The sequence below is a fragment of the Antedon bifida genome, chromosome 6 (genome assembly GCF_963402885.1).
Source record: "Antedon bifida chromosome 6, ecAntBifi1.1, whole genome shotgun sequence".
Classification (NCBI taxonomy): Eukaryota; Metazoa; Echinodermata; class Crinoidea; order Comatulida; family Antedonidae; genus Antedon; species Antedon bifida.
In genome coordinates, this window is record NC_136231.1 from 18566125 (window position 1) to 18593136 (window position 27012).

Consider the following 27012-nt stretch of genomic DNA (forward strand, 5'->3'; position numbering starts at 1 on the left):
CTTATAGGAGAATACTTGTCCACCACTATGGTTGTTGAGGAGAGTCTTTAACCTGTGCCGATTATGTGGCTATGGGATCCCTGCACTCGGCCACTTGACATCCATTATGTCTATTTGAGCACTTAACAGAAGACACAAAAACTACAACTTAGATCATTGTCAGCATAGAAAGAATTTATTCTCATTCTTATTAATAGAATAATTTGAATATTTAATCATGATTCTATTGCAAGTATAAACAATTTTATTCAAAATAATTTTATTATCTACCTTATTGTATACAATTAGTAAAATTGTTCTCATAGCTTCTCACGCAATTTAATGTATGCATCCCTACTAAATAATGGAATGATCCTATCTCATACACTGTAATTTCAGTCACATGAATAATTATGGTCCAGAGAAATATTAAATTTCGTCCAAAATTATGAATACTTCCAATAAAATTAATAAAAATACAATGATGATGTAAAAAAGGTAATTAAAATAGAATAAAAATACACCAAATTTATTGCTAAAATGGATTCATCAGGAATAGGGTAATTAGGACACAAAATATTCATCTCTTTTCTTATCAATGCATAAGGCATCAGAATCAGCACCTATTATTATAACAAGTTTATACTGTTTAAATCATTAAAATTGATTTTTTTATAAATACATCATTGGAAGAATTTCAAAGCACACTCGACAATTAATAATACAATTGTCATAATTAATAATACAATTGTCATAATTAATAATACAATTGTCATATAGGACAAATTTGGAAGGTGTGTTAAAGTTATATAAATGAATTTGAAATTAAACTAAAAACACTTGAATAAAAGAAATGAATATTTGTGTAACACAACAAAAATGAGACACTATATAGAATTTAAAATTTAATCTATTAGAATTCCAATTAAAATAGTTTAGTTGGTTAGATAACCTATTGCTTTGCAAGAGATTTATAATATTCAACCAACACGGTCCACGCTTTTGGCGCCATGAAACCGGTTGGTGGATTTTCTCCTGCACGTGCAATTTTACGCATACGTGTTCCTGATATGAAGTCAAACTCTTCTTTCTTTTCGGGATCAAAGAAGTCCATGGACTTTTTCTTTGTGTTGTATGCTGCCACTCTGAATGGAATGATCTCAAGTTGTGTTAAGCCAGGTGCCATTGTCAGAACCTATAAATGAATAACAATCAATTAGAAATGAAGACTTATCATTTCAACAAAATATAAACTGTATTTGAATGTGAACAAAACTATAATAAACACCTTAAATTCAAGACATTTTATTTAAATACAACAACAATGTTATGGCACAACAGTTGAAAGACAAAGTCTATAATGATAGAGTCTTGACTATAAGTATAAAGCCAGTTTTCACTATATATGGCCAAGTATTTACTATATATAGCCAAGCCTTTACTATATATGGGTTATTTTGCTTGAATTCAGAGACTATACAAATAGTGAAAATTAATATATCCTTAAAGTACAATAAAATATTAGAATAACCAACCTTTCTTCCATGACTATGCTCATACAAGTCCTTAGTTTTATCTGGATGAGGCATGCCTGCGGGGTCACGACCTACAATATAGAAGTGTGCACCTGTTGCCATGCGAGCCTTGGCGTGCCATTGAACTTCTGTCGGTCCTGCGTACATCATTGGCGATGGGAAGATTGCCAGAACTGTTGATGCAGGGTCCAAGACACCTTCGTCCATTACTGCATGGTGTTGTTTCATACGGATGTGAAGTGGCACATCATCTGCCTTTGTCCAACCACCTGCAAAGATTTTAATCTATTCATAAGAATTCTAACCAATTGGATTATACTATCACAGAAGTGCATAACTGTGTGTGTAAGAAAAACATTTTTGCTATGGGATCACCCACATTAGGTCTCAGCTCATGGACCTATCTTGTAGGCGTGTTAGAAGCTTTTGGTACTTTTTGAGTTCTTATTCAAAAGGGGAAAGGCCCATGTTGGTTTATCCAGGTGAGCCAGACACAAAATAGACAATTCATGTGTTCAATTTGTCTTACCTAGTGGATGCAAAAGGAGAACCGGTTTCTTATAGCCTCGTTTCAGCAGGGTTTTCTTAGTGTCTTGCATCAACAGAGCATGTCCGTTGTGAATTGGATTACGTAACTGGAATGCGAACACGGCATCAGCTCCCATTTCATTGAATCTGGCGCGAAGCTGGTTAGGAGTTAAACGGTACTCTTCCAAGCCATCGTTCCAAGTGATCTTCTCCAACACTTCTATATCACCACCAGCCAACCAGTCACCACTCTCATGCACCATCTGTTGCAAAGATAAGTAATGAATTTTAAATCTTAAGTTTTAATTTTAAGTAAATTAAGTAAAACACCTAAAACCCCTTTCACATCGCCTAGAAAAATTGTAGTTTACAAAAACACTGTGGCGGTATCTACACCAGAGTTACACCTTATTTAGTTTTAAATTAATTTTTGCAGGTTTTAAAGGAGTTTAGTTGATGAATTGTAATAGTACTGAGGGACAAACATTATTTTTATAAGAGGAATGCTCTATAAAGTTGTTAATCTTTACCTTGATGTACGGGTGATCTGGATGGTTTGTTCCCCACTGGCGACAGCAGCGTTCTTCTTTGCGGTGCTCATAAAACTCAGGACTACGCAAAATAGCAAGTCGCTTGCCTTCGTAGGACAATGCAAAGGCATCGGCTGCCTGTAGACGTTCCTTGTCCTCTGTACTCACTGGAAGAACGATTGGAATCGATTGGTTCGTCATTCCACCTGAAATTAAAAAAAAAATATGAGTGTTGCTTGCTGGAATTTATGATTATTCTGTTATTAAAACATAAAAACAAATATTAACCAAAATACCATAAAGATTCCAACTATAGAAAACCCATGTCATCAAAAAAATAGTTATAGTTATATACAGAAAAATACAAAATAAAATTATAACACAATAATAATTAATATTAAATATTCCTAAATGTGACATACAGGTTAGTACATTATTAATTGAGGATGTCATGTGACGCATTTCGTTATTTTAATCTTAATAAATTACACCTAGTCCATTTTATATATGGAAATACATTCCACATGTTACCAATATTAGTCGTATGAATTGATTCCAATAAAAAAAAACATGCATATGTAACCTAAAAAAAATGTTGGTACAGTATTAAAAAAAAAAGTAAAAAATTACCTGTCAAAATATAAATGGTTAGTGTTATAATGACATCCCATAATTATAATAAAAATATTAAATTGGTTCGTAAAATACCTAGTTTCATGGAAGAAACCATGCAAATATGAAAGATATTTTTCATAGTGAGGACTTTTTATTAGCCAACTTATGCATAGTCACTTGAATAGATGACCCCTAGAATGTCAAGTGAACCCACAGCGTGCAGACTTACGAATGTTCTGCACTTTTCTTCTTAAAGCATTCACCGTCCCATTAATGGAGGTCGTATCCGTGGAAACTGATTTTGCATATATTAAAAATAGGGGTCAAACTTTTAACTCATAATTTGGTTTACAAAGAATAATCATATCAATAAAATCTAAGCATTGGTTGTAAATTTGAAATCATTTATATCAAATAGTCAATATGTGAATGTGATTGGTCAATATGGCATCTCATGACCACTGATACAAGGATCAAAATTGTTATATCTCAATACTCGGCCAATATAACATATTTTATTGTCCGGCTTGACTTGACTAGTTTACATTCAATAATATGCTAAGTAAACTGAAGCTACATGGACAAAATGTAGTTTATCTGAATATAATTCTAAAGATATTCAATAGTAACAAAAAGTTTGGGAAGGTAATACGTACCATCAAGTAGACAGCCAAAGTGCTGACATTGCAGGAACTCTTCCTCTCTCATGAAGCCGTTGAGTGGTGAGGCCCAACCTTCCGACAGAACCTGAAGCCATTGGGTATCCAGCTACAAAAATAACAATAACATATTGTCTTATATTCTAGATAGCAATTCAGCTTAATAATATTTCAGGGCCTAGTTCCTAGTATAGAAAACACTATTTAATCATTTTGAACAAATCAAGTATTCATAAAAATGAATATATTTTGGCACACAAGGCGTTTTATACATATACTTGAGGTGGAATCACTGTGTATGCATCAGACCATGTAGCATGTTTTGCCACTTTGATTTTAAGGGTAAAACATTATAACTAGTGTCAGCTGCATGTGATTGGCTACTATTTAAATAAGCAAGTTGTGGAAATGTATTACTTAAGGTAATCTGAATAATTGGGAGTTTACAATAAAATGACATTAAAGATGAACTTTATATGGAAATTATTTATGTAAGAAACTTACCTTGGTAATGTTAAGGCACGGTAGAGCTTCTGCTTCCTGTCTTGCAATCTCAACTTTGTCAGCTGGCACAAACAACTCCTTTACGCTCTCTACCGCCGATTGAGGAATGATTTCCTAAAAACGAAACAATTAATTAATTATTAAACAAGGTATTAAAACAATTATACAAACAATGCATTATTATTCAACCATTTTAAATGATTGATATGGCCTATTTTCGATTAATAATTAATATAACTACAGTTAAGTATGCTACTTCTGTAAAGATACATTTTTCAGAATATAGCACAAACACAGTGTGTGCACCAAAATATAGTAAAATCATTACTATAAAGTCATGAAACTTCAGTGTTAGTTGGTAAAAGAAAGTAAGCTAGGTGGTCCAGTTTTTTTTTTTGGTAGCTTAAGTATACTTTTATCTAACAAAAGATGGTTGATGGATTGCTTACATGGGCTTGAAGTAACTTGACAACATCTTGAACACAGATGTCAATACCGTCTTTACCACCATGTATCACAAGATCTGGCTTCTCTGGCGCCTCATATTTGCTGTCAATACCAGTGAAACCTATTAATAAAAAATCATTTAATATTGAAAGTTATACGCATCATTTGATGTTACACTCTGGATTATGAACAATCCTATCATATATGCAAGAGTTTTGGGTTGATGTTTTTTCTGTAAATAATTTGACTTGTTGATTCTAGACCTATGCAATGACTGAAGTCATAGGCACTGGTCATGTGCATTGATAGTTCCTTTTCTTTGCATACTTATTACTGGTATGAAATATGTCACAATGGTGATGATGTAATTGGCTAATTTTAGATTATAGTATAAAATGTCCAGAAATTGATGTGAATTATTTCAAGTATTGATGAGTGACACGGTGTGTATGAACAACAGGAAATAAAGCTTGTTTGATTACAGTCACACATGTTGAAAAAACCACATGATCAGTACACTGTATATAGCACAGTAATTTGAACAAAATAGAGTAGATTAAAATCCCATTCCATGTAATTCAGTAATCAGAAAGTAAGTGGAGTATGCTGGCATGGGTAAATCAGACGGAAGTATATTCTACACCCACCTTATACAATTATTATCTAAGATACAAGATAATTAATTCATGTACATTTTGGATGCATTATTTCAACGATTAAGTTTGGTCCCCACTAGGATACTGCAAGTTATTTGGCCAATCACAAGCGATGGATTATCCAAACTGTTGCTTGTGATTGGTCACTTACATTGTGCTTTAAATTGCGTCCTAGTGGGAACCACACATAGCTCTTAATGTTAAAGATATATTTATATATAACTGTTTTCTTTCAGCCTATTAGTGGATTTAAAAAAATCTCTGTCGGCTATGCATTGAGTAAAATAAAAGATGTGTACTTTATACTTTTCTAGGTATAGAAATAAAGATGACAGGAACGTACCTTTAATCAATCCAGCTCTGGCTTTCTTGTACAGCCCTTTGACATCTCTAGACTCGCACACATCCAAGGATGTGTCCACATAGATTTCAAAGAATTTCAAACCGTTGTCTTCATGCACTTTGCGGGCTTGGTCACGATCCTAAAAGACAACCAAATGATTGTACAAATCTATCTTATTTACAGTATATTTGTATTTTATTAATTTCTACAATTTTGTTTTCCCTTTTTCTTTGTTTGTTTCACAATATTAACCCTCAATTGAGGAATTCGATGTTGGGCTGATAGACCATTACAGTTACACTGGGATAACTTTCAACTCTTCCAAAAGATGCAGCCAAGTTAGATTAGAACATTGGACCTCCAGATTTAAATTCTTATCTGAAAAGACTTGTTTTGCCAACAGAACTATGGTCAAAGAGAACCTTGAAACTGTGTATATTGTATGGTTATGGATTGTGGCACCACTGCCTTAACTAACTACTAAAGAAAAAGATATACTGTACCTTAGCGTAGGGGCTAATGAAGGAAGTTAAGCACACAACACCGCCATCGGCAAAGAGCTTAGAAACCTCACTGACACGACGGATGTTTTCCTCTCTGTCTTCCTGGGTGAATCCTAGGTTCTTATTCAATCCCTTACGTAGATTGTCTCCATCCAAGGAGTATGATGGGATACCGCGATGACAGAGGTATTCTTCAAGGGCGAAGCTGATGGTGGTCTTTCCAGCACCAGATAGACCTGTAAGAATTATATTGACAATTATTAAATATATATAGTATGTGTAAATATCTATATTTCAAATATTTTTAATCTACATATTAGGACATTTGCCAACAACCTACTGTAGGACTACAACATAACCTATTCATATTATATGGTTTTCTTTTGGACATAGAGGAAGTTGAGGATTTGATTGAGGAAATGTCAATGTACGTGTATAATAAAATAACATGATTTAAACTGGTTACTACGTCGTCACAAATCAAATCTTATAAATTCAATTCCATAAACATTGTGTATACAGTATACAGATTGATCTGCACTTTCTAGTAGTACAGTAAACCTTTTTTCAAAAGACAATTGTTACTACTGTAATTAAATACTAATCAAGCTATGTCAATTTTCATTCTTTGCACAGATGGAACCAATATTGATTTTCTTTTGTTTTTTAAAGCGATCCAACAAATTAGGATTTAAACTATTACAAAACTTGTTCTGTATTATTGAATATCAATAATCCTAGTATATTATTAGTAATATAGTGTACAGTACAGCCTGTAGATAAAGTGAAAACAATAGTGCCCAGATGTACAATAACTAACTAACTATAGAATGTAATGTTTGAACTTCTTGACAGAAACCATTCATGATAAATATGAAGTATTATATAATAAGTCACAAGTACTGGTCATTTTAATTATGGCCATTATATCATATGACCTTTCTGCTATAATAACAGAGAAATTAAATATAATTATCATCATAATAAACACTATCTGACAATTATACTGGTCACTTTCTGAATTTGTATATTTTGGGCTAGCTAGCCTAAAGCTTGGACGCAAGTGAGATGACCAATGGTCACGATGTGGACAGTATGGGTGTGTTTTTTAACACTCAACATTTTTTAAACTGGATATTTTGGGCTACCCTAAAGCTTGGATGCAAGTGAGTTGACCAATCACACACGAAATTTCAGATGACACACAAATTGATTGCTGTGGTCTTACAAGTGGGAAGCAAGCTCAAGGGTATCTGGTTTTGGGAAACTTGGTAGAATATATACTGTCATATCAAAATATAGATAAGAAAGAGACTGATGGGAAAATGTTACTTAATTGTCTTTTATATATTCAATGTTAACATAGTGAAATTGCTGATTCACTTTGTTTGATTTTATACTGATTGTAAATAGCCTATGCAGTGGTCAACGTTCAATGTAAATAAATTAAAAGTGCATGTCATCATTTAATAATAAAGTTGAAGAAAATGCATTACTGTGTCAATATTAAACATTGATCATTAACTGTACAGTATCTGATTCCAAAGTCTAACATTAAGATGACAAAGTACTGGACCACTTTAGAATGTTTATATTTTTCATTCCTTATTTTTCTACAATTGTTTTTTATGTATACCTGTAGATGTATGTTTTTCACTTTTATTTATATTTGTGGAGAAATCAGAAATGAAAAGAATACCAAATTGAGTATAGTACCAGTGGTTTGGAATTTGGCATTAAATTAGTGGGGTTGTATTATACTTGGTAATTTACGGGAAATAAAAAAGTGAGAAAAGTACTCGCTACTTGTAATTTTAAAGGAAATGTTTCTTTACCTGTGAACCACACGGTACAGCCTCTGAAGCCACCGCGGGTTCCCATCACTTGCCCACGCTTGTCACGGCTTACATGATGCACTTGCTCGTAGACATTGGTCGCCACTTGCTTGTTCTGTAAAACACAAATACAACAATAGTAGCAATAACAACTGGAATCTAAAAACGTTTCTGTTCTTGATACATGAAATACCTTTTATTAATTAATACACTATACATAATGCTATGCACTGTATAGGTTATATTTATTCAGATAATTGTATTACGCAATTAAAATGATTTCTGATATTGTTTTAGCCATAGGTGGTAATAATTGTATTCTCAAAGTATTCATAAAATCATATTCTCGTAGCATACTGAATTTAAAATCTGCATTTGAGTTGTTAGCAGTGCAACTCATTTGTTGTAATTGCATTACAAACTAATAGTTACTAAATAACACCCAAAGGGAAATTAACAAACAGCGTGGATATTTGTCCGACACAAGAAATTACATTATGCGTGTTCGCTATCTTAATCATGTACAGTACTGTAATTCATACCAGCCCACTGTTACTGACTTGCTATGTCTGTATGTGAACAGACAGTAAAAGGACAACTATTTTAATAATTGATCGACACAATCTTCCATTTATAAAAGCATAAAAGAGGCATTACAAGTTATAACTCTTTAAATAATAGTATGTATTGTACATGGGATCAACAATTTACAACATCCTTGAAGGATGAGACAATGATAATCGATCAGTATAGCTATAAATAGAATTATTTAACATTGAACAATTAAAATCAGTATTTAACTAACTTTATCGTGTAAAGTTCAGTTAAAATTATAAATATAACATGTAATCGTCATCAAATATTTAACAAATGATGTTATCATTCAAGGCATACAGATACTAAATCAATTTAATCTACTGTAGGGAATTAATGTATAATATTATCTATTAATTTTCTAATATTAGCTACATTTGTCTACCATACCACTAAACAGATTTATTCTTTATAGGTTATCAGATTGAAAAAGCTAACAGAAGATAGATTAGTAGGCCTAGTTATATTTTTGGATAGAAGCAACGCTGATTCCAAGTGCTAGAATTCGGCACTTTAGAAGACTCTGATTTTTATTGGGAAAATTGAGGCAGTAATACATATTTGCTTGCATGCAAAGGAAATACATATGTCAACTGAACCAGTCAATAATGGCCTGATGTTCTCAATCATGAAAATGGCTAACAAAACAAGTGTGTTTTTTTGTGCTAAATATGTGGAAATATTCATTATGTTTACTGATACTGTATGCAAATACTATATAAAGGAAATTAGCCACAGGCAATGTAAAGTATTAGACTTTTAGATTCTATAGTACAGTGGTTGCTTACTGTATAGTTGGTTTAAATTACTGTATAAAGCATATCATGAATATAACATAATATATGTTGAAAATAGTATGCATGGAGTACCAGCAATACTGACTAAACTAATACTATCAAAGTTTAAACCAGAACAGAAACAGACAGCAGAAATGTCAAATAAAATATTCATGATTATTTAAACTGATATAATGAAGTCGAGTTCAACAAAATACAGTAGTTAAGTTATATACCATCAGAAATGGCCAATATGAAATTAGATATTTCTACCAGCACTTTATGGTAATTTTATACAAATATTTTACAGGTATCATTAATCATCTTTTACTACTAGCTGTATCGAATCATCTGACATCTTGTATCTGGACAGTCTATCATTTACTGTATGTAATATTGTATTTAAAAGCCTATTTTGTTTCCAGTTTACACCAATTAAGTAGGTTAATTAATCCTACTCGCAATAAAGATTTTTTACGTCAAAATTCTCATAGAGAAAAAAATTGTTTGAGATTTGATTTTTTGAATAAAACCGGTTTTTGAATCGAGCATTTCAGAGTTCTACCATTTTCCACGTCACTAAATAAAAGTAGATAATATAAATAGGCAATCATATTAGTCAGTGCCTTCAATTTAAGCAAATAACAAATTTGTCTAGTGGTTTTACTATTACAGTAAGAGACAAGAGAATAATAGTTTAAAAGTGCAGTTATTGATGATACACTTGGTTAACGGTTGATGACCACAATGCAATATAATTTCTTTTTCTGAACAATGAACATTTAAAAAATAAAAATAGCTAATAATACTGTAGTTCAAAAAAAGTCAAAATGTGATAATGGTGGAGGGAACATAAAACTAATTTGTTCCTTATATTAAGGTTAGACCTGCTCTGATGGACCTTTAGAGTATAAATAATGATCACACTTTTCTTACACTTTTAAAAATCAAAACTTTCAAAAGGATATGGGGTAAGATTGTATTTTTAGTGAATACTTTATTTCTTCTTTCTTTAGATTTGGTCAGTGGTTTGGTTAATTGCTAACCTGGTATTTGCATTATAATCATTGGTCAACACAGTTCCGCTGAACTGTGAAAGGTATATAATATTGGTTGATACTAGTACTACTGATCACTATCATAACTATGATAAATATTATTAGGCTCAGATTCAAATAGCTTACATCAGGCTCAAGAGGTCCCAAGTATTATATCAGTCAAATCTCCCAACTGGACACCCTTGGGATGGCCTAATATTTATAATTTTCTGGAGAGTCTGATATTCTGAATGTTTTTTTAAGTAAAGGTAAAGAATATATGAACCTTTTGGACCTCAAGAAAAAACTTTAGAAGAGTTACCGGTTTTTCTGAAATTCCGCTATTGAGAGATAGATTTGACTGTATTTGCAAAGGACTGCATACAGTACTACTAATCAATCCAGTCAAATAGCTAACAATAAACATCTACTTTCCTAATATACAGTACACAAAACAAATATAATAGCACAAATTAAACAAGCACAACACATTATAAATAACAAACTACAAATTCTAAACAAATAGTAAACAAATATTGAAAGCTTACAAAACTCTTGACACCGTAAGGATCACTTCGGGAAGCCATGGTATTTTCTTTTTTTCAAACTGACTTTGGTACTAATACAGATGTCGCTTTCGAAAATGCACACGTTGAAATGACAGAATAGAGGGATGATACGCCTACTTTTATCAAACAATACTGGTACTTTATCACCATAAATAAATACTTATTAGCATTATAAAGGCTAATACTCAAACTCATTTTATACTGATGGACTCTACCATTTTGTATGGACTCTACCATATTGTTAAAAAAATTAATTAATATACAACACTCCAGTTTTAATTTAAACTACTATGATTTTACTGGTATAGTACAGGTATCAAATTTATATTAAAGTTTTGTAGCATTAAGAAGAACATTTGTGTATATTTATGTCCTACTATTAAAGGTAAAAATAATGGAAGAGTCCAAATGGTAGAGTAAAGGGTGCCACATCATCAAAGATTAGGGTGGAATGAACCATTGTGACAGGACAAATTATTGATTACTCTACGTTTGGTTACGTGTTAACCTTTCACATACTTTACAATCAAAATATTGGTAATAGGCTGCTCCCTGTCCGGACTAATTTTAAACCTTTTTTGAAGGTCAGGTATTTTTTGGTGTTCAGATCCTGTTTGTCATTCCTGATAATGTAGGTGAAACGTCAAGTCACATTATTTATCACTATGTAAACAGTACAGTACATAGTACTGCATATGTTGCCGAAACATTATTGGCATTTCAAATTAATCGCACACTGAAGTAGAAATAATTGATAAACTCTGAAAAGATTAGATGTATACATTTTCAGACATTTTTCTGATATAACTGGTCAAAAATTTATAATAAAAAAAACTCAGAGAAACAAACAAATTAGACTTTAAATCAATGCTTCATTATTTCACAAACATTATGGATGCTGATGCAAGACGTTGAAGTAGAAATTCTGTTTGTTTGCCATTTGAGATTTTTAAGTCTAAACCAGGGCTACTGTACAACAACAACTTTCAGTTAAAGATGTATTGTCCCCCTGAAAAAATAATTCTTAAAAAATTTTTTTTTTATATTTCATTTTAATGTAACATAATAGTTATCCACTTTGACAAAAAATTGGATCGAAAACAAATGTATTTACCTGAAAAAAATGTAATTTAAAGCAAAAAATGGTCAAATTGGCTGCCAGCCAATGGATTTTTGGTTGAATTTTACCATTTATTTTGTCATTTTATAAGTGAAAACATGATTTTTTCGGTTTTTTTTTCTATTGAAGTGATTAAATTAAAAAAAATTAAAACTACAAAATAACATATTCAAAGTCTGATTTAATTAATCTTCATTTTTCATGTTTTTTGGGGACAATACATCTTTAAACATGTTGATGATTGATAGTACATTATGGTTTTCTTTATTGCTATATTAATAATTATTATGTATCTTACCCTGTGGATCTTACTTTTTTTAGGTCTAAAATTTGACAAGTCTAACTTGACAGTCAGAGAATACATTGTACAATCTTTGAAATTCACATAACCTCAATTTTGCAAAAATATTAATTTTTTTAATGTAAATCAATAAATCTAATATACAGATACTACTAATTATTACTGATAAAAATTAAATAAATTGAAAGAAGCCATTAGTAATGTGCAATACTATACCTGTAGCAACAATATTTACATTGTACACATCTAACAATATAGTATTACATCATGCTACCATCATTTTTACCTCAATAATATTTTACTAAGGGGTTAGTGAGAATTTACAGAAGAAAGACTGGTATAAATAAAAACATTACAAGAAACATTGTTCTTCTTTGATGTTAATATTGTATCACATTTGAATATAAAATTATTACATTTTTAAGGTTAACATTTATTTGACTTTTACAGTAAATGACCATACAATTGCTGGGTTCCTGAAAAATCTTCTGTATAAGGTTCTGAATGGTATATATACTGTACAAGATTTTGAAAACAAAATCAAGAGTGAATTCTTAGAAAAATTCACCAAAACCATAGCAAGACTCTGTCATTTTTTTGAATTCACAATTTTATTTATCTACAGTGTTATTATTTTATAATTATACATTTACAATTATTTAAAAAAATGTCCTCCTATAAAATTATGTGTTCTAGAGATACTGTAAGTATACAGTACACTGTATAATACAACGTTTTGATATCATTAAACATTTAAAGACCAATTCTATTTTTCTTAAAAGGCCTTGACAAGTACACTATTGTATTAGACCTTTGTTAAATGAATTGACTTAATATAAGACTACTTAATATACTCATCAATACCTCATCCTATCTTACATAAATCCATTACTATTATTTCATCATACTAAGTAAAAGTTAATCCATGGTATCTTAATGAGAACAAAACATCTAAAAATTCCTAATCAAGAAACGAGAAATAAATTGAATTCAATTTTCATTACTGGAGGGATTCAGCAAGTCATCACATTGATCAAGGCCATATACATGGCTGCAGTCGTATGATCAAATTTGAGTTAGTGTTTACCGACCGACATAGTGAGCTGTAGAGTTGCGTTTGCACGCGACTAAAAATGTTATGGTATCAACAGCTAATTCTACTAAAATTGTTTTTTTTCCATGTTACCATATGGAAATTTCCCATCACAGCAAATATAAATACAGTAGAGAACTCCTATATTGATGTATTGTCCCTTTGACTAATTCCAAAAAAATTTACAAAAAAATATTTCTAAAAAAAGTGGGTCATTTTGAAGTATCATAATAGTTATTAACTTTCACGAAAAAAAAAATCATTTAACTGAAATACAGACATTTTTTTGTTCAAAAAATAACTTTGACTTCCAGTCAAAGTTTTTCGATCAAAACATATCTCATAATGCAACGCGCTTGTTTGGCTACTCTGTATGCATCATAATCATAAAACTTCCTCACGATCTGTGTGAAAACACCTTCTCAACCGTGACGAGTTGTAAACAATCCTAATTAGCATCATGCCTAATGTATACTCATGGTTTGAAATCTTTGTTTACTTTCGCTCGCGACGATTTTCTAGCAAAATGTAATCAAATTAATTTAGAGAAACTCAACAGTTCTTTTCAGAACTAATACACGTGGTGTACCGCAAACTTTATATCAACATTCGATTTCGCCATGCAAACCTTCAAACAACAAATTAATTTACCTGTTAATTACGTAAACTTGTTGTTTTTGGCTCGAATTTTCGACTTAAAGTGAATAACTTTATTACTTTGATATGGCCAATTTAAATTTAGAATATTTTGACCTTCATTTTTTGTGTTTCAAGGGACAATACATCTTTAAGGGGGAAACCTTATAGACAAAATATGTGTCTCCTTACACAGCAATAGGGGTGTCCCTTGATATAGTTGGAGCTAGCTAGATATATAGTTATGATTATTCAGTTGATTGTACAAAACTATGGCAACAGACAATCATACATAACAGTACCATTTACATGGCTCTGTTCTTCCGCCTCTCACCTCACATGCTTTCTTTCTACAACCCTTAAATTTGCAATTCATTTAATACAAATTATTTGCCTACAGCACTATATGTTTTGATATTTGTTCCTATATTGAATATGTTTGGTCATGGCTTTGGTTTAGTTAAGGGGGTTAACCCTTCACTTACATATTACAAAATATTAGTTAAATACACATAGGAACAAAAACCTTTTCAGAAGGTTGATTGTATAGTACTGTATATTTAGATCCTGTTTCTGATGTAGAGTACAGGTACAGTAGGTGGAATGGCAAATCACATAAGAAGAGATTCCGTTTTGGAACATGTGTAAATGTATCTTTAGGAGTGTCCCAAAGGAGGAGGTTCTACTGTATTTGATAATACTCTATTTAAACTGAGTCAACTATTGTATCTCAAAGGAAAGTCAAAATGCATCACCACATTCTCAACCAATCTTTGGAAACACATGGTGTACCTTATTTTGCTAGTGTCTATTTAACCCTTTAAGGAATATTATATTTAATAATAATAAAGTACTGAATGTGCATTATCTATACTAACAATTATTTAGTTTCCAATTAAGACATTCACTAAATCTACAAAACAACCATTTGTTTCAATGTTTTGTTTCTGATGAATTTCTTCTAAAACTAGCATCATTCTCTTGCAATCTCCGCTAGGAGTAAAAAGTATCAAGAATCATGATCCAGATGGTAACCTACTGTACAGTGCGCAAAAGAAACTGGATTCTTACAGATCTGACACAATGATTACCAAAGGGGAATTTAATAGAGCTCTTTAAATGTTTCCTGTTGAGTGGTTGGTACAGTAGGGTCATCCTACTAAAATATGTATGTTTGATAACTATGCTGTTTAGGATGTATAGGAAAATACGCAAACCTCCATAGTACAGTCGAAAATTTTAACATTTAAAAGAATAAAAAGTATTGTATATAACACGCCAAATAATAACTACATTACCATTGAATCAAAAAGCAGACAATCAAATAAAAAGAACCCGTCCTTTGGGAGGGACAGCCTATTCAAGGGGACATTTTGTTGGGTCCAAAGGGTACATCTCCATAATAGGGTTCTACTGTCATAGGTTTAAGAACTGCCACAACAGATATCTATAAAAATAATCATGTACACTATCTGACCTCTACAACTCTTTTTTAAAATGAATAGTTAAAGCAAGAATGAATAGAAAATAGGTGAGCCTACAGTACAAAGGCAAGCATGGTTTGATAAGATAAACTTACTTTTGACGTTGATGCCATATTCAACTCTACAGTATGCCTGTTCACAAACAACTTAATGAATATCTCTATATCACACAGACTGGCAACAGTATCTGACTTTTGTGAAACACCTACTACAGTTATGCTTCCAAAGTACTATAGCAGTTATATAACAATACTATAGACCAGTTACACCCACAAAGAAGTGTAATTGTGACGTCTTCAAATACAACAATAGGATACAAAAATCCCTTAGAAACTGGTAATGAACCTATCAAAAGCCTCATACAATGTGTAATTCCACCCTTCACTGGTTAGTACACATCATAAAAACCCAAAAGGGTTTATGGTTTGCAATAGTTAAGTATGTATATAAGTGGTCCCATAAAAAATACTCAAACACAAAAAGTTGTTAAAGTATTGAGACTACAGTACTGTATATTTTAAGTACTGTACTAAAGTGTTTTTCCATAAAAGAACTGTTGCGTCAATTTACTTGTTCAAATTTATTTAAATTCATTTTTTTTTAACATAAAAATATTTACTGTGAAATCACTGTATACAGTACTAACTACAGTATGGTCTCTTTTTTGTGGGGTGTCTTGATGGCCTAGAAATACATAATTTTGGATGGTAGAGCAAACTAGCGAACTATACTCCAGATCTAGCTAACGCCAATGGTTAGAAATTTGACATCTGTACAGTTAGAAAAGGTAGTTTTTTCATAATTGACATTGACATACATGTAACCATGTTTTATTTTCCACCGATATTTCATCATTCAAATAATTGTATTTCTTTTTGAACTAGTTCTTGCTCAATTATGAAAAAAATAGTCATATATAATATTAATGACTTGCTTCTTTTAAACAAGATTAATTCTAATTTTATCTTATATAAATCCAACAAAGTCTAAATGATGGAACATAAGACCCTAAAGGGTTATTTTATTTGTTCTATAAAATGTGAGAGGTGATATAATATTTACATAGCAGTCTGTACTGATGGCACATTGTAAGGTGTACAATTAGGTAAATACTATGTTTACAAAACCTGTGATATAACTTACTATGTGTATTGACTTTGCTTGCTTTTCATAAAAGACTTTCAGGAGTTATCACTCACTGTTTACAGTGTACTTTTAAAAGAAACCTCTATTATTTTAAACATTATGATGACCATGCAATTCTGATTAATTTCCTAATTTTGCTTTACACTTACAGTACAAATTCACCAACAATAAAAACAACAGCAATCGGAGAGTTGAAATCTCTGGCAGAAGTTTTAAAAAGGTATTGACAATCATGATCCGGGTCGTAACCTACACAGTGTATAGCACACAAATGTACATTATTATATGTACGAATATAAATGTGCGCAATGCAGCAGATGCTTAAAATATATATTTATAACCTTCTTGGCGGAGGTATCCCACAGCCTACAAGTGTTCAAGAATTGGGATTCTGGTCTGAATTGCGGAGTCATTTGTAGCTGGGTCTTTAAATGGTTTGAATTTGGTAAAGATCTGTCTAAAATTAGTAAAATATTAAAAAGTTGTCCAGAATTGGGATCCAATTACCTCCAAAATGTAATGGAGTCTTCCGTGACCAGATAAACTGTATCTGTGGTTTAAATTTTATTTTTAGTTCTGACGTTATCCTGGAGTGCTAACACTACAGACAAACACACAAATATTTATAAAATCACCATTTAAAAAAGAACTTTCATAAATTAATCTTTTTATGCTAAAGTTGTCCTTTACAGTTTCAAATTTATGCATTATGCACTATAATTCTGAATCTATTTTGAAACCTAATCAATATTCAAAAGTAATATAATTTTATTACAGACCTACTGTATGCTTTAATACTATGGGCAATACCAGTAACTTTATTTATCTGTTACACAGTTTTGCTGTTGTTCTGATATAAAATTAAGCTAATTTTGAAAAAGCAGAGAGGTCACTTGATTCAAGTGATTAATTACACAAATGGTTAGTGCAATTTATTTAGAGCTCTGAAAGAAACATTGAGAAAGCTATGCTTTCTATTTTATAGTCCCTTAATGTATGTACTGCAGTACTATACTTGGTACTTTACAATGGTTGGGCAATTATATAATGAAGTGGCTATCTCTACGCCAAGGTGCAATCCTTATGCTCTATCTATGCCTATATCTCCGGCCCCCTCACTCGGGCCTCCATAAACTAAAGAAAACGTCTCTCTAGGAAAATGGTGAGAAAAGACGATGGTCAATAAAGAAAATGTGAGTTAAAACAAATTACACTAATTTGTAACACTACAGCAGGACGTTGTGAGATACACGCACTGCCCATTCAGCCATCCGACCGGCTTACAATACACCGATATCATAACACATTAGTGTTTTATCAAAAGCCATAGGTGGCGCTATATAGGCGTAGATATAGTTTTTATTTATTTTATGTCTTTAGGCACATGTTGCCAAGATTTAGCAATAGTAAATTAATTGACTAGGCGTAAAATGGATTATTAAATATAGCTCACACTAATTATGAACAAGTTCAACTCTGATGTGTTTGACCAGTTGGGTTGATGTATGTTCGATTCCCAGACATTTTAATGTCACCATCATCTTTTTTTTATGTTGGATCTCTAACACTGGGCAGTTTGCGTTCCACTAATAGAATTGTAATCACAGCATATTTTTTTGTGGTTAGCCAACAGTATGAAATAGAAGATTTCTTCTTGACCTAAATTAAATGTGACCATTTAGAATGCAAATGATATGGACATCATAAAACCAACTGTGACCTAGCAATGTATGTAATTGATTATTTTGTCTGCTGGTAAATGAAAATATCTCACACTCAGTATCAGTACCTTAACTAAAAATCACTGCCTGATGAAACAGAAAATAGATAGGCCCTAGCCGTTTTTGGCAGCCAAAATGCATGCAGCACAATAAAAAGGCAGGCCTACCGAAAGTCTGACGGGCCTAATACTAGTAGTCTAGGCCTCTCTTCTGTTAAAGCTGGGCCTAATATATATAGGCGTAGCTAGCCTAATAACAAGCCTACTAAAGACAGTCTGGCCTAGACTAGCTAGGCCTAGGCTCTAGCCAACTAAAAGCCCTACTACTACTAGGCCTAGAGTAGCCTAGCCATTTATCATATATTTAAAAAACGGATATTAATTTAAATATAAAATGTCTGGTGTAATTTATTATTAATTATAGCTTTGGCTGTTTATAGCCTCTTTATTTAGCCAACTATATAACACTAAGCTAGCTAGGCCTTCCACACACTGTCTTGTTGAGTCTGTGCGCCGCCTGCCACAAACGCGTTACCCGGCTGGTTGTATTGTAGCCTATTCACTCGTCGTACCTGTTTTGCTGATGGACGATCTCCGGATGAAGAACCTGCTTCCATTTTTTGTCTTTTATGATCAGGACTTTCACAGCTCATAACTATTATAAATAAAACTGTAAACGAATTCCGCGAATTTACAATTTGTAATTTGTTAGGCCTGTCGCTTTGCTTGTTATTTTTTGACAGCTTGCGGTGATGACACGTCGCGGTGGTGGTCTTCGTGGTATGAACAATTGCGCCCTCAATAATTAACTCCAAACACGGTGATGATGATGTTATACGTTGGTGAAATGGTACAGGATGGTATTATGATAATTAATAGGCCTGCAATTTTAATTCATTTGAATTGGTTGCCCAATAAATGATTAATGTGTCAATCTTATTTTTATGTGAAACAACATCAATGCCCATAAATTGATTTACATTATTACCTGTGCTTCCAAAACGACACCAATATTTGTCGAATGATGCATACCTCAAATACCTTTACATTATGCTAAGTTGGCTATCTTTGCGCAGAGGCGATATCATAGCCAATGAGGTTTATCCGAGGCGTGATTATTGCTAGTTGAAAACTTATCCCAATACCCCGCACAAGAGACGTGAAATATCGTCCCTTGATGCAATTTGTGAACGTTCTGACGAACGAAAATTTAAAATAAAAGCAGATTTTATCACAAAAACATTGGTGACGGTAACACTGTTGCTGTCCGTCTATTATTATATCAGTTCCATTTTCAAAGATTCTATTGAACTTCAAATAACAATAGGGAAGTCATGATTGGCCGTTTCGATCTTTCTTTGAGTTAGTTTTACAGTACTGTTTTTAAACATAATATATTGGGTTTATAGAGATGATAGTAACATTTATTGTCTATAGCGTTTAATTTATGTAGCTATCAAGAACAACGCCATTTATCCTTATAGAAATGCTGTTGTTTTTTCCATTTTGGTCATTCTGAGTTGATGATTACTTGGAGGGTAAATTTCCCCGAGAGATGCTTTTGATCATGTCCATCCTTTTAATTAATTCTGAATTGATTCGATTTGAAGGTTAGTTTTCCTGAGACATGTCTTTGATGATGTCCTTCAAAATGATGTAAACAATAAAAAAAACAACAATAAGAACAATGGTTGCCCAGTGTTTGGTAGACCCGATAAGTCAATTTAGAGGCTCTTCCATTTCTTCTATTTGTTCATTTTGAGTTTGTAACTCTCACAAGGTGAGTTTCTGACGATGTCCGTCGTTTTCCAAATTCAAACTTTCTCTCTAAATCTGCTTTTATTGGCATTTTATCTCATGTGAGTAATGTAAAATTAGAGAGGTAAATATTTGTGACAAAATCTGCTTTTTATTTATCAACAATGAAAATGGTTAGTTCTTTGCTTTTTAAATCCTGTATTACTTTTGTTAATGTTATTTTTTATATCTTGTACATAATTCATTTTAAGTTTCCTTGTAAATAGGCATATTGTTAAATAACAATTTTATTTTACTTACTCTGGACGCACCTTCATTCAAGAAGTGTGCCACTGTTTCAAAAGTGTAGCTTATTATTATATTTTACATTTTCGTTCGTTAACAAATTGCATCAAGTTATATTTCACGTCTGACAGCAACAGTACATGACCAGCGTTACCGTCACTTCTAGAAAACACCAAAAAAAATGCTTTTTTAAATAAAAGTCGCAGCAACTCAGAATCACCAATGGAAAAACATGTTTATCATAGGACCCCCCAGATCTTTGAAAATGGAACTGATATAATAATCCTCTGAACTGACAGCAACAGTAGGCTACCGTACATGAAAACACCAAGAACCAATGTTTTTCCGATAAAATCTGTTTTTATATTAAATTTTCGTTCGTTAGAACGTTCACAAATTGCATCAGGGGACGATATTTCACGTCTCTTGTGCGGGGTATTGGGATAAGTTTTCAACTAGCAATAATCACGCCTCGGATAAACCTCATTGGCTATGATATCGCCTCTGCGCAAAGATAACCGACTTAGCATAATGGTAATGTATTTATGGTATACACCACTCGTCAAATATTAGTGTCATTTTGGAAGTACACTCAATAATGCATACAACAATTCAAATGAATTACAATTTCTCAACTGAATCTGGGTAGATGTTCATACGTCGACTGGAAACCAGGCCAAAATGAGGCCTACCAATCAGTTTACTAGATCTATCGATTACAGACCATTAATTGCTGTATTACCTCATTAGCCTAACTGTGTTTGTTTGGAAAATGAGCATAAAAACAAGTTTCAAGGAAACTCACATTCGAAGTCGGAGAAACACAGAATCACCAAATTTTGAAAAGCATGTTTATCATAGGATTCCCAGGATCTTTGAAAATGGAACTGATATAATAATCCTCTAAACTGACAGCAACAGTACATGACCAGTGTTACCGGCAATTCTAGAAAACAGCAAGAACCAATGTTTTTCGGATAAAATTTGTATTTATTTTACATTATCGTTCCTTAGAACATTCACAAATTGCATCAAGTGACGATATTTCACATCTCTTGTGCGGGGTATTGGGATAAGTTTTCAACTAGCAATAATCACGCCTCGGATAAACCTCATTGGCTATGATATCGCCTCTGCGCAAAGATAGCCTACTTAGCATAATTTGTAAGGTATTTATCGTATACACCACTCGACAATTATTGGTGTCATTTTGGAAGTACACTCAATAATGCATACAATTCAAACGAATTACAATTTCATCAACTAAATCTGGATAGATATGAGTGTTGTTCTATAGTTAATTAAAATACTAGTAAAGAAGGAGACTTCAAAATGAGGCCTACCAATCAGTTGGCTTATATCAGTAGATATATTGATTACAGACCATTAATTGTTGTTATCCCTCATTTAACTGAACAAATGAGCCTAAAAACGAAATCCCAGCAACTCAGAATCACCAAATATGGAAAAGCATGTTTATCATAAGATATTTTAAAATGGAACTGATAATAATCTTCTAAACTGACAGCAACAATGTTACCATCACTTCTAGAAAACAGCAAGAACAAATGTTTTTTTCTCATTGTGTTTGTTTTGAAAATGAGCATAACAAAAACTTTCAAGAAAACTCACACTCAAAGTTGCTTCAACAGCAACAAGAATCACCAAATATTGAAAAGCATGTTTATCATAGGATCTTTGAAAATTCAACTGATATAATAATCCTCTAAACCGGCAGTCATGACCAGCATTACCGTCACACCTAGAAAACAGCAAGAACCAGTGTCTTTCTGATAAAATCTGTTTTTCTATTAAATTTTCGTTCGTTAGAACGTTCACAAATTGCATCAAGTGACGATATTTCACGTCTCTTGTGCGGGGTATTGGGATAAGTTTTCAACTAGCAATAATCACGCCTCGGATAAACCTCATTGGCTATGATATCGCCTCTGCGCAAAGATAACCAACTTAGCATAATTGTAATGTATTTATGGTGTACATCACTCGACAAATATTGGTGTCATTTTGGAAGTACACTCAATAATGCATACAATTCAAATGAATTACAATTTCTCAACTGAATCTGGGTAGATGTTCATACGTCGACTGGAAACCAGGCCAAAATGAGGCCTACCAATCAGTTTACTAGAACTATCGATTACAGACCATTAATTGCTGTACCTCATTAGCCTAACTGTGTTTGTTTGGAAAATGAGCATAAAAACAAGTTTCAAGGAAACTCACATTCGAAGTCGGAGAAACTCAGAATCACCAAATTTTGAAAAGCATGTTTATCATAGGATCCCCAGGATTTTTGAAAATGGAACTGATATAATAATACACTAAACTGACAGCAACAGTACATGACCAGTGTTGCCATCACTTCTAGAAAACACAAAAAACAAATGTTTTTCTGATAAAATCTGTTTTTATTTCATATTTCCGTTCCTTAGAACGTTCACAAATTGCATCAAGTGACGATATTTCACATCTCTTGTGCGGGGTATTGGGATAAGTTTTCAACTAGCAATAATCACGCCTCGGATAAACCTCATTGGCTATGATATCGCCTCTGCGCAAAGATAGCCTACTTAGCATAATTGTAAGGTATTTATCGTATACACCACTCGACAATTATTGGTGTCATTTTGGAAGTACACTCAATAATGCATACAATTCAATTGAATCACAATTTCATCAACTAAATCTGTATAGATATGAGTGTTGTTCCAAAGTTAATTAAAACACTAGTAAAGAAAGAGACTTCAAAATGAGGCCTACCAATCAGTTTACTAGATCTATCGATTACGACAAGCGTTACCGTCACTTCTAGAAAACACAAAAAATAAAAGTTTTTCTGACAAAATCTGTTTTTATTTCATATTTTCGTTCGTTAGAACGTTCACAAATTGCATCAAGTGACGATATTTCACGTCTCTTGTGCGGGGTATTGGGATAAGTTTTCAACTAGCAATAATCACGCCTCGGATAAACCTCATTGGCTATGATATCGCCTCTGCGCAAAGATAACCTACTTAGCATAATTGTAAGGTATTTGTCGTATACATGTACCCGAAAAATATTGGTGTCATTTTGGAAGTACACTCAATAATGTATATAATTCAAATGAATTACAATTTTACTGACTGGGTAGATATGAGTGTTGTTCCATAGTTCTTCAATACTAGTAAAGAAAGAGTACTTCAAAATGAGGCCTAGCAATCAGTTGGCTTATATCAGTAGATATATCGATTACAGACCATTAATTGTTGTTATCCCTCATTAACTGAACAAATGAGCCTAAAAACGAAATCTCAGCAACTCAGAATCACCAAATATGGAAAAGCATGTTTATCATAAGATATTTGAAAATGGAACCGATAATAATCTTCTAAACTGACAGCAACAGTACATGACCAGTGTTGCCGTCACTTCTAGAAAACACAAAAAACAAATGTTTTTCTGATAAAATCTGTTTTTATTTCATATTTTCGTTCGTCAGAACGTTCACAAATTGCATCAAGGGACGATATTTCACGTCTCTTGTGCGGGGTATTGGGATAAGTTTTCAACTAGCAATAATCACGCCTCGGATAAACCTCATTGGCTATGATATCGCCTCTGCGCAAAGATAACCTACTTAGCATAATTGTAAGGTATTTATCGTATACATGCACTCGACAATTATTGGTGTCATTTTGGAAGTACACTCAATAATGCATACAATTCAATTGAATCACAATTTCATCAACTGAATCTGGATAGATATGAGTGTTGTTCCATAGTTAATTAAAATACTAGTAAAGAAAGAGACTTCAAAATGAGGCCTACCAATCAGTTGGCTTATATCAGTAGATATATTGATTACAGACCATTTATTGTTGTTATCCCTCATTAACTGAACAAATGAGCCTAAAAACGAAATCTCAGCAACTCAGAATCACCAAATATGGAAAAGCATGTTTATCATAAGATATTTGAAAATGGAACCGATAATAATCTTCTAAACTGACAGCAACAGTACATGACCAGTGTTGCCGTCACTTCTAGAAAACACAAAAAACATATGTTTTTCTGATAAAATCTGTTTTTATTTCATATTTTCGTTCGTCAGAACGTTCACAAATTGCATCAAGGGACGATATTTCACGTCTCTTGTGCGGGGTATTGGGATAAGTTTTCAACTAGCAATAATCACGCCTCGGATAAACCTCATTGGCTATGATATCGCCTCTGCGCAAAGATAACCTACTTAGCATAATTGTAAGGTATTTATCGTATACATGCACTCGACAAACATTGGTGTCATTTTGGAAAGACATACACCATAGACCATTAATTGTTGTTATCCCTCATTAACTGAACAAATGAGCCTAAAAACGAAATCTCAGCAACTCAGAATCACCAAATATGGAAAAGCATGTTTATCATAAGATATTTGAAAATGGAACCGATAATAATCTTCTAAACTGACACCATCACTTCTAGAAAACAGCAAGAACAAATGTTTTTTTCTCATTGTGTTTGTTTTGAAAATGAGCATAACAAAAACTTTCAAGAAAACTCACACTCAAAGTTGCTGCAACAGCAACAAGAATCACCAAATATTGAAAAGCATGTTTATCATAGGATCTTTGAAAATTCAACTGATATAATATTCCTCTAAACCGACAGTCATGACCAGCATTACCGTCACACCTAGAAAACAGCAAGAACAAGTGTCTTTCTGATAAAATCTGTTTTTCTATTAAATTTTCGTTCGTTAGAACGTTCACAAATTGCATCAAGGGACGATATTTCACGTCTCTTGTGCGGGGTATTGGGATAAGTTTTCAACTAGCAATAATCACGCCTCGGATAAACCTCATTGGCTATGATATCGCCTCTGCGCAAAGATAACCTACATACCGTAATTGTATGGTATGTATCGTTAACATGTACTCGACAAACATTGGTGTCATTTTGGAAAGACATACACTCGCACATTTTAATATTAAATTAAATATTTCAAAACTTATACACATGATATCAAATAAATATATACAGATAAGAAGTTATGCTGGTATCTTTAAACATTATTATATATTATATTATTAAAAATTATTCGTTAAGTTGGTGATGTTGTGAAGCCAATCGATGGAAAGCGTCTTGACAAGCATTATTGTTCTTTGTAGGTTGAATAGCACAAAGGCAGACTTCTTCTACATAGGCCCCACCCGTATACACCTACTACAGATGACAGAACAGCTTTCTCCGAATGAAATTATTTGTACCATTGCACGAATATAAACAATTAATTTTTTTCATCTTGATCTTGATAATGTAAAAGTTCAATAGAGTAAAAATATTGAATATCATAATACCCACAATCCTCCAATCAAATGACAAAGAATCCACCCAGGTGTATATATGGGAACTCGGTTAGATCAAGACACAACTTTGCGCTGATTACTAGCTGCATTATGGGAGTATGTTTCCATACGTGTTTGATCCACAAAAAAATGACTGGGGTAATAATTTTCAGCACTTAGAGGTTTCACAACATTAGGCGCTACATAAATCCAGGATATTATTATTATAAAGGCGTGTTATAAGATAAGAAAGAGAATAATCGACAAAGCAAAAACAAATTATTTCGAAACACATAGATCGATAATTATTGGAATGTACTGAACATTTGGCTGTTGTTTTAGGAATGTATGATCAATAGAATTTGTTTGCCTGCACATGGCATTTAAAATAAGGGAATCTTGAATCCGCCTATGCTAAACGTAATATTCATGTTAAGTTACGTTGACTTGCCTCCTGTTGTAATCTCATATAATATTTCAAATGAGCATCAAAATTGTGGTAAATGATGAAAATAAAATGCGTATTATCATAACATTTGTTTTTATTTATAAATGTACATTTTTACATTAATCACATACATTTGTACAAAACATAGATCTAGTAAGTATTTCATAACATTTGCTCGTCGTATTGAAAAATATCAAACAGTAATCAAGGTATTTTGTGTATAATTTTCACAACAAACTAAAATAAAGTAACACAATGATATAGTAATGTATTGAATAATCATTTTTTGGGTTCAAAGTGTTAATTTTCATATTGCAGAACACAGAGATGCCTTAAAGACTGTTGGCATTATCAACATTACAAATGTTGTAAACACAAATAACATTGCCTACCTATTATATAATTTTAGTCATTATAACTAATTCACTGTTATTCTAATCTATGAATTTCAAGGACGCTAAGACTACTAAGCATTGAAAAAAAACCCCACAAATTTGTCTATAACTCCGACAACTAACCATACCTATGTGATGCAGTGTTACAATCTTCTAATGTGATTT

At 32.4% G+C, this 27012-nt stretch overlaps 1 protein-coding gene and 9 non-coding genes across 13 annotated transcripts; 1 reads left to right on the plus strand and 9 right to left on the minus strand.

The window, feature by feature from the left end:
• Positions 1-148: 148 nt before the first annotated feature.
• On the minus strand, positions 149-19369 carry LOC144844441 (bifunctional 3'-phosphoadenosine 5'-phosphosulfate synthase-like). 4 transcript variants are annotated; one of them, XM_078701353.1, is made up of 12 exons: positions 19183-19369; positions 8135-8249; positions 6300-6535; positions 5797-5935; positions 4800-4918; positions 4351-4464; positions 3844-3955; positions 3417-3482; positions 2573-2778; positions 2044-2305; positions 1515-1783; positions 149-1174 (listed from the first exon to the last, which is right to left on the minus strand). In XM_078701353.1, exons 1-12 carry the CDS (start codon positions 19261-19263, stop codon positions 932-934), a joined length of 1962 nt encoding a protein of 653 aa, XP_078557479.1. In that variant the 5' UTR covers positions 19264-19369; the 3' UTR covers positions 149-931. The 4 variants fall into 4 exon arrangements, with proteins under 4 accessions (XP_078557479.1, XP_078557481.1, XP_078557480.1 ...); XM_078701355.1 differs by lacking the exon at positions 19183-19369 and adding an exon at positions 15840-15885; XM_078701354.1 differs by lacking the exon at positions 19183-19369 and adding an exon at positions 11090-11206.
• Positions 19370-19674: 305 nt separating this feature from the next.
• LOC144846716 (U4 spliceosomal RNA) lies at positions 19675-19814 on the plus strand. Its single transcript, XR_013613304.1, has one exon. It is a non-coding gene; the product is annotated as a U4 spliceosomal RNA (small nuclear RNA).
• A 1215-nt stretch (positions 19815-21029) lies between these two features.
• LOC144846721 (U4 spliceosomal RNA) lies at positions 21030-21169 on the minus strand. The gene has a single exon (XR_013613309.1). It is a non-coding gene; the product is annotated as a U4 spliceosomal RNA (small nuclear RNA).
• A 489-nt stretch (positions 21170-21658) lies between these two features.
• Positions 21659-21798, minus strand: LOC144846719 (U4 spliceosomal RNA). The gene has a single exon (XR_013613307.1). It is a non-coding gene; the product is annotated as a U4 spliceosomal RNA (small nuclear RNA).
• A 676-nt stretch (positions 21799-22474) lies between these two features.
• On the minus strand, positions 22475-22614 carry LOC144846713 (U4 spliceosomal RNA). Its single transcript, XR_013613301.1, has one exon. It is a non-coding gene; the product is annotated as a U4 spliceosomal RNA (small nuclear RNA).
• Positions 22615-23097: 483 nt separating this feature from the next.
• On the minus strand, positions 23098-23237 carry LOC144846720 (U4 spliceosomal RNA). The gene has a single exon (XR_013613308.1). It is a non-coding gene; the product is annotated as a U4 spliceosomal RNA (small nuclear RNA).
• Positions 23238-23541: 304 nt separating this feature from the next.
• LOC144846714 (U4 spliceosomal RNA) lies at positions 23542-23681 on the minus strand. Its single transcript, XR_013613302.1, has one exon. It is a non-coding gene; the product is annotated as a U4 spliceosomal RNA (small nuclear RNA).
• Positions 23682-24146: 465 nt separating this feature from the next.
• Positions 24147-24286, minus strand: LOC144846717 (U4 spliceosomal RNA). Its single transcript, XR_013613305.1, has one exon. It is a non-coding gene; the product is annotated as a U4 spliceosomal RNA (small nuclear RNA).
• A 472-nt stretch (positions 24287-24758) lies between these two features.
• LOC144846718 (U4 spliceosomal RNA) lies at positions 24759-24898 on the minus strand. Its single transcript, XR_013613306.1, has one exon. It is a non-coding gene; the product is annotated as a U4 spliceosomal RNA (small nuclear RNA).
• A 512-nt stretch (positions 24899-25410) lies between these two features.
• LOC144846712 (U4 spliceosomal RNA) lies at positions 25411-25550 on the minus strand. Its single transcript, XR_013613300.1, has one exon. It is a non-coding gene; the product is annotated as a U4 spliceosomal RNA (small nuclear RNA).
• Between the last annotated feature and the right edge of the window lie 1462 nt (positions 25551-27012).

Excerpts from the sequence above, each read along its gene's own strand:
- LOC144844441 (XM_078701353.1), bottom strand. The coding sequence starts at position 19,263 with ATGAGCTGTGAAAGTCCTGATCATAAAAGACAAAAAATGGAAGCAGGT. Across the intron at positions 5,936-6,299 it reads TCATTAGCCCCTACGCTAAG|GATCGTGACCAAGCCCGCAA; the intron begins GTACAGTATATC and ends GTTGTCTTTTAG. Across the intron at positions 3,956-4,350 it reads CGTGCCTTAACATTACCAAG|CTGGATACCCAATGGCTTCA; the intron begins GTAAGTTTCTTA and ends TTATTTTTGTAG.